This window comes from Letharia lupina (assembly GCF_014066315.1).
Source record: "Letharia lupina isolate WasteWater1 chromosome Unknown contig_24, whole genome shotgun sequence".
In the NCBI taxonomy this organism is placed as follows: Eukaryota; Fungi; Ascomycota; class Lecanoromycetes; order Lecanorales; family Parmeliaceae; genus Letharia; species Letharia lupina.
Genome location: NW_023502993.1, coordinates 968,100 through 976,845, shown reverse-complemented (window position 1 = coordinate 976,845; position 8,746 = coordinate 968,100). Strand labels below are relative to the sequence as shown.

The 8,746-nt window shown below is 33.7% G+C and overlaps 1 protein-coding gene across 1 annotated transcript; it reads left to right on the top strand.

Annotated features, from left to right (window-relative positions):
* Positions 1-5,215: 5,215 nt before the first annotated feature.
* Positions 5,216-8,185, top strand: HO133_006505 (uncharacterized protein; the record flags this gene model as incomplete). The annotated part of the gene is made up of 3 exons (XM_037297403.1): positions 5,216-5,329; positions 5,404-8,028; positions 8,084-8,185. 3 exons carry the CDS (start codon positions 5,216-5,218, stop codon positions 8,183-8,185), a joined length of 2,841 nt encoding a protein of 946 aa, XP_037147528.1.
* Positions 8,186-8,746: the final 561 nt, after the last annotated feature.

Genomic DNA, 8,746 nt, shown 5'->3' with positions numbered 1-8,746 from the left:
ACTCGCGATAACTTAGTCGATCTAATTAAAGAGCGTAGTAATTCTAAATTTATAATTAATTATATATATAAATTTAAGATTTTTAAGTTTAACTCTATCTTATTCTTTTATATATATTAATTATTAAGTTTATATTACTATATAATTCTAAATCTACTTATACTTAATTATATAAGTCTATTTAATACTTAAACTTTTTTCTCTAATAAAAATTTACTTACTTATTTCGATAGTATAATTAAAATCTATTAATAATAAAGATTTTTATATATATACTTATTTTATTTTTATTTTTAAAGTTAAAAAATAATAATACTATTATAAATATTTATAAGATTAAAACTCTATTAGAGAAATAGAAATTTAGAGATAAAGTTTAATATTTAATTAAGTAAAAGAATTATAAAAACGAATATAATATATAATACGATATTAATAATTTAAAAATATTATAAAATTAATTAAAGAATTTAAGATAAGAATTTAAATTAGATTATAATTTAGAGAATTAAATTAATAATATATTAAAATAAAAGTATAGTATAAAAAATCTTTCTTAAAAAATAAGCTTTCTTCAATTATTATTTATTTAATTAACGAAGACTTTCTTAACTTTCTTAACTTTCTTTCTTTAAAGAAAAAACTTTCTTAATTTATTATTTAAAAAAATAGCTTTTCTTATCTAAAAGAACTTTCTTTATTTTACTTTCGATATTATAAATATTACTTTCTTTAATATTCGTTAACATCTATTATAGATATAATAAGTAGAATAAAGAGATAAAAGATAGCGCTATATTAGCGCCTTAGCAAATAATAATTTCTAGTAGAATTCTTAATAGAATCTTATTATCTTATATCTAATTTATAAATTTATAATAGTAAAAGGTTTAAATCTATAAATTAAATTTATAACTTATTTTTTTAATTAGAGCTATCGAGTAAATTTAATAAGTAAACTTTAATAAGAAATCTTTAAATTCTTTATCTTTGAATATAATCTTTAAATTCTTAAATAATTAAAATATTTAAATTACGCTTTATAATTTAAAAAAAAATCGAAAATTTTTAATAGAAAATAAAAAAGTTATTCTATATGTTAATAACGTACACCTATTTTTTAATCAGGGCTGTCGAGCGAACTTTGATAAGCGATATTTAGATTCCTTAATTATTGATAATCATAGAATCAAATTTTAAAATTCTTAAAAATTTATAAAGCGCAACCAACGCTCTTTTAAAAAAAAATCTTAAAATTTTAATAGAGAATAAAAAAGTTATTTCTATTGTGAATAACGTATATCTATTTTTTTAATTAGAGGCCTCGAAAGGGCTAGCGAATTAACTTAGTTAGTCTAATTAAAGAGCGTAGTAACTTTAAATTTATAATTAACTATATATATAAATTCAAGGTTTTTTAAATTAGCTCTATCTTATTCTTTTATATATACTAATAGTAATTAACGAGTAAAGGTCTATAAATTAAATTTATAACTAATTTTTTTAATTAGGGCTATCGAGTAAATTTAATAAGCGATCTTTAATAAGCGAACTTTAATGAGCGATATTTAAATTCCTTACGTTTTAATAATTATAAGACTAAATTTAAAACTTCTTTTTTTATTTAAAAGCTTAATCTACGTTCTATAATTTGAAAAAAATATCTTAAAATTTTAATAGAAAATAAAAAAGTTATTCTATGTGTTAATAACGTATATCTATTTTTTATCGAGCGAACTTTAATAAGCGATATTTGAATTTCTTACGCTTTGATAATTATAAGGCTAAGTTTAAAACTTCTTTTTTTATTTAAAAGCTCAATCTACGTTCTACAATTTAAAAAAAAAATCTTAAAATTTTAATAGAAAATAAAAAAGTTATTCTATATATTAATAACGTACATCTATTTTTTATCGAGCGAACTTTGATAAGCGATATTTGAATTCCTTACGCTTTAATCATTATAAGACTAAATTTATAAAATCTTTTTTTTATCTAAAAGTCTAAATTTCATTCTATAATTTTAAAAAAAAATCTTAAAAATTTAATAGAAAATAAAAAAGTTATTCTATTTTTAAATAATCTATATCTATTTTTTTAATAATTACGAATATTAATTTATTTACTCGCGATAATTTAGTTAATTTAATTGAAGAGCGTAGTAATCTTAAATTTATAATTAATTATATATATAAATTTAAGATTTTCAAGCTTAGCTCTATCTTATTCTATTATATATACTAATTCTCTACTATTATAATAAACTTTAAGTTATACTTTATTATATATAAACGAGTAAAGGTCTATAAATTAAGTTTATAATTATTTCTTTTAATTAGAGCTGTCGAGCGAACTTTAATAAGCGATATTTAAATTCTTTATCTTTAGATATTTATAAGACTAAATTTAATAATTCTTTTTTCATCTGAAAGCACATATTACGTTCTATAATTTAAAAAAAAAATCTTAAAGTTTTAATAGAAAATAGTAAAATTATTAAGGGATTAAAAGTAGAGTAAGAGATTTTTTAATAATTACGAACGCTAATTTATTTACCCGCGATAACTTAGTCGATCTAATTAAAGAGCGTAGATCTAATAAATTTATAATTAATTATATATATAAATTTAAGGTTTTATAGCTTAGCCCTATCTTATTCTTTTATATATATTATTAAATATCGATAGAAGTTTAAAACTCGAGATTTACTCGACTATTAAGAAAGCTAAGAATCTAATATATATATTTTATTATAATATTACTATAATAACAATTTAATATATTTATTATCTATTTCTACTAGCTATTAATATCGCTAAGATATTTTAATAATATAAGTCTAAATCTCGTATATAATAATCTATATTAACTTCGTCTTATTTTAATATCTTCGATAATAAACTCTAATCTTATATATATTTTAAATATTCTTTTTCGAATTTAAGTTATATAATTAGATAAGATATTAAAGTATTTTAATTTAATTAATCTTACGTAATTAATTAATATATTTAACTAATTTAAATTTCTTACTATAACTTTTATTACTATTCTTTATTAAAATATCTTAATCGAATTATATATATAAGTAATATATCTTCTCGATATAGTTTAATAGAAGCTTATTAATATAATAGTTTTAAATTATTAAATTACTCGATTCTTTAATTTTCGAATTATATAATAGTAATTCTTTTTAATTCTTAATATATTACTTATATTCTAAAGTAATTTTATATTTAAAACGTCTTATAGATTTATAAAGTTTTAAAATCTTTATATTAAGAAGATCGTTCTCGTTATAATAAATAGTAATCTCTTTATAATACTAGAAGATACTCTCTAAATTATAAACGAAATATAATTTAAAATTAAATAATTTTTAAAGATTCTTAACGTTATATCGAGTATCTTATTCTCGTAATATACGATTTTATAATATTATATTATAAGAATAATAAGTCTTATTTATAAATACTACGTATTACTAAAGATTCTTTACTATTTATTCGAGATTTTATATATTATATTTCTATCGCTATTTTAAATTTAACTCGCTAATTATCTTAATCTAAGTATATTTATATAATTAAGCGTTATTAATTTAAGCTTATAATAATTATTAAAGAGTATATTCGTTTATATTAACTTCGAAATATTCTAATTAAATAAGAAATAGCTTTTTACATATAGAATTCTCCGCTAGATTAATTATTTTCTATAAGATTTCTATAGAAATCTTCGAAGTATATTTAAAGCGATATTTTTTAAAATATCTTATATTAGAAGATCTCTATATTCTTTATCTTCGTAGTTATAATTTATCTATACTATATTCGATTCTCTTATTATAATATACGTTTTAAAGTAATTAACTAAGAATTTAAAATTTAAAGATTTTAAAGAATTTAATCTTACGTTAAGTAGTAGTTTCGTAATTATCTAGAAAAGTAAGATCTTTTTATAATATAATATCGATTTTTAAGAATAGTTAAAAATATAATTATTTATTTTAATAGGAAAGCGCGCAGTAGCCGGGTAAACCTCGGGTTTCAGACTTCTATCGATATCTGATATATTAATATCTCGAATAAGTTATACTAGCTTCTATATGTAACTATCTAAATCTATAAGTAATCTACTAAATGTATGTTCTTCTATAGTAGTTAGTTGAGTTAGAACTTAGAGATGAAATCATGAAATACTAGATTTAGATCGGATAGTCGAGTCTTTATCAAGGCCGTCTACATGTTTGCCACAGTATCATTCCTCTACGTGGGGCCAGTAGTCGACTTTCCCCTCGTATGACTGAAGACCGTTCGAGTGAGAGATTCCGTCAGACTCATTACTTGATAAGAAAATCGGGTCAAACAAAAATCAGAAGGGCCGAGAGAAACGGTATATGTAGCACATGACGCTTCAATAGGATTCACAAATAGAGGAGGAAAGCAACAATGCCTACCCACATGTTTCAAGGCTAAAGTCTTTCATATGCCAGGGAAAAGGATGCCATCGCTTAGGTCAGTGGATCAACCAATTCCCACCACTGGAATTATACATCTCCAAAACACTTGCGCTATGAGATAGATGATTTGACTAGGAGTGCATCGTCCTTTATTTCGTTATTCAGAGCACTGCAGTGGAAGAGTGACTCGTTACCACAGTGGGCAACCATAACTGAAGTAGTGAAGTATACTAGGCCTTTAAGCGCAGTTAAGCGCGGTGCCGATCGTAAAGGCGGCAATGCTTCCTGCACACCACAAATATTTCCGAGCTTCCCCTCTAAACCACGCTACTATGGGGCAACTGTTTTTACTGTCGGGAGAAGATCGCAGCCTCATTACCTTTCAAACTTCTACTATTATCGACCGTGCCACAACTCTGGGTATACCGAGACCTGCTTGACAAGAGAGAAGAAACATTGAGCCGTCAACCCTTTGCAGAGATCACTTTATCTCCCGACTGAGGGTCCGCGCCAGCACAAATCATGCAGCACCAATTCTAAGCTATTGGGCGAGACGTCGATCTGGGTTGTGCTGATTTTGTTTGGGAGGATCCAAGGCAACCTTGGCTCACCCAGAGTCCTTGCTTTCATAGACAAACTTTGGACTTAGCTCTTGCTGCACAAAATTTCGATCTCTTGAATGTGACTAGGCGTACATCATCTACTAGCGCCTATCTCAGCGCTGCGCTATTCCAGATTTTACCTCCTAGCATGGCAGCTCCTATGGCGTGGCAACCAGAGGCAGAGCCATTGACGCAATTGGTGGGCTATCTCAAGGATGCATTAAGCGCACACGACCAGACAGCCCAAAGAAATGCCACTCATGTGAGTTCTTAACTTTTCAAAGACGTCGTTTTGTCCTTCTAAACCAAACTCTACTAATATAGAACGTGAAATAGATGCTTGCCCAAGCGAAATCTTCTCCAGATATTACAAATTACTTGACCTACATCTTCTCCAACGGGCAATTACTGCAGACTTTGAACCTCAACTCAGCGAATCTTAACCTCGTGCGGAGTTCAGCAGCTTTGAGCCTCAAAAATAACATCAAGGCTTGTTACAAAGACATACCGCAGCCAAGCCATGCCTATATTCGGGCGGCTGTGCTTGTGTGCTTACAAGATCCCAATTCGCAAATAAGGAGCTTTGCCGGTACTGTTATCACCGAGACAGTTCAACGAGGGGGTGTTCTCGGTTGGCCTGAGCTTTTACCAGAGTTGTTTTCGTTAGCAGGCAATGAACGAGGCAATATCACCCCATCGACACAAGAAGGAGCGATGGGTGCCTTGGCCAAGGTTTGCGAAGATAGTAAGAGGGAGCTCGACAAGGTTTACGAGGGGACACGGCCTCTCAACTTCATAATACCTCGATTACTTGACGTTACATCCAGTCCAATCGCCAGGGTCCGCGCGCTGGCGCTGGCCAGCCTCAACTCGTTCATCCCTCAAAAGCCCCAGGCTCTCGTAGCATCACTGGACCCGATTCTTGCCAGACTCTTTCAATTGGCGAATGATTCTAGCGACGATGTCCGCCGCAACGTCTGCCGGTCTTTTGTACTGATTGTAGATATCAGACCTGACAAAGTTCAGCCACATATGGGAGGTTTGGTGGATTACATGGCCATTCAGCAGAGGAACACCGATGACCCAGATCTAGCCTTAGAGGCCGCTGAATTCTGGCTTGCAATTAGCGAGAACGACAAAATGTGTGCCACCCTGGGACCGTATCTCCACAAGATCGTTCCTGTTCTTCTGGAAAGTATGGTTTATGACGAAGAAGCTGTGATGCATTTAGAAGGAGACGGAGATGACGCAGAGGTGGATGATCGAGCAGAGGACATCAAACCGCACTTCGTCAGATCCAAGACACCCAGGACGCTTACCAACGGTCAAGCCGCCGATGGAGGAGCAAACGGGCAAGGCTCCAAGCATGTGATGCCTGACGATGATGCTCTCAGCGAAGGAGAGGTCGAGGAAGACGATGATGGTGTAACTGATGCTGAAGAACAATGGAATCTCCGGAAATGCTCAGCTGCAGCTTTAGACGTTCTTGCCTCGACATTTCATGCCTCCGTATTCCAAATTGCGCTCCCCTATTTGAAGGAGAATCTTCGTCATCAAGATTGGCCAAATCGAGAAGCTGCGGTGCTGGCAATTGGTGCCGTCGCTGAAGGGTGCATGGAAGCGATAACCCCACATCTCCCAGACTTGGTCCCGTATCTTATCTCGCTGCTCAGCGATGTTGAGCCTGCAGTCCGAGTGATTACTTGCTGGGCCCTGGGGCGCTATTCTGGCTGGGCTTCGCAGCTCGACAACCCCAATGACAAGAAATCGTTTTTCGAACCCATGATGGAGGGAATTTTGAATAGGATGTTGGACAAGAGCAAAAGGGTGCAAGAGTCCGCAGCATCAGCTTTTGCTAACCTAGAAGAGAGAGCGAGTAAGGAATTGACTCCTTACTGTGCGCCGATTATCCAGCAGTTCGTTCAGTGCTTCGAGAGGTATAAGGACAAAAACGTGTTCATCTTATATGATTGTGTACAGACCTTGGCGGAACAAGTGGGGCCACCACTCAGGAGACAGGACCTAATTGATCTGTTGATGCCGGCCATAATCAAAAGGTGGAGCAAAGTTTCGGATCAGTCACAGGAGTTATTTCCACTGCTTGAGTGCCTATCATACGTTGCTACAGCCTTGGGTGATGCCTTTGCCCCGTTCGCCATCCCCATATTTGCACGATGCATTCGAATTATCCACCAGAATCTGGAGCAGTACCTCCTGGCAGTCCACAACGAGCCAATGGAGAAGCCGGACAAGGACTTCCTGGTCACTAGTCTTGACCTCCTTAGTGCGATAATCCAGGCTTTGGCTCCTGCTAAGAGTGGTGAGCTTGTAACTTCATCTCAGCCAAGATTTTTCGATTTACTCATGTTCTGCATGGAGGATCCCAGCAATGATGTACGTCAGTCATCTTATGCTTTGCTAGGGGATTGCGCAGTCAACATTTTTCCTCAGCTGAATCCATTTCTTCCATCTTTAATACCTGTGTTGATCAGACAACTGGATCTCGACAACTTGCGCGATGACGACGTTGACACAGGGTTCAGTGTCATCAATAACGCATGCTGGTCTTGCGGAGAGATAGCGATGAAGTATAAGCAAGGAATGATACCTTTCGTGGAGGAAATCTACCATAGCCTCAGCAGCATCATCGGCAACCCGCAGGTGCCGACATCTGTTGGCGAGAACGCCGTCATCGCTCTGGGTCGGCTTGGAGTTGATTGTTCTCAACAACTAGCACCACATCTCGCCGAATTTGCAAACCCGTTCCTGCATATCATCGAACCCGTCGAAAACAATGACGAAAAAGGCCATGCATTCCTTGGCCTCAATCGTACAATCGAGAAAAATCCCCAGGCAATGGGAAGTTGTTTGCTTGAATACTTCAAAGCAAGCGCTGCGTACAAGAAAGATGGGACCAGTCCTTTCCACCAAGATGAGACAGTTGGAGGCTCGTTTCAACGGGTAAGCCGAAATTTCACTACCGATGCGCACTCCATACTTATAATGAAAATTATAGAATCTTGTCGGATACAAATCTCTGATCCCAGACTTTGACGCGTTCATTGCCCAGCTTCCTCAATCAGATCAGCAGAGATTAAGAGCGTCATACGACCTCTGATTTTGTGAATGTGACAAGGATGCGATGATGGTACTGCTCACATCCCTTATCGCTGCTCATGGTTATGATCTGCAATTCCTCAAATCACGGTTTAATGAGAACACAGCGATGGCTCGAAGTATCGAGAAGAGGCAAAAAGGTAGTGGTAGGGTTTCCGCATACGATACGTGCATATACTCCCGTTGCATTGAAGGGCGTAGGTGATCCAGGCGTCGTTCAAAACAAGGGTCAGCGGTATTGAGCATTTTCAGCAGGTTGAAGCAACCGGTATGGTGGCGTTGAGGCTGCAATGCATGGATTGCAACAGATCCAGGTGGACTGCTTTAGACTCGTGAAGCATTTGCTGCGCAACGTATTCGACACCCGACTTCACATTCGTCGGAAAACAGTGCGTTGATTGGCGATGCTTGTGACCGAATTTGACCTGGCCATTGTGCATAGATCGTTCTGGCAGTCGCAATGCTTGACCAGTATTATATCTATTAATCCGGTAAGATCTCTCACAAGAATGGAGACAAGTAAAGGAAAATTGGTCGGCTTTGTAGTCTCGTGGCCTGTTGA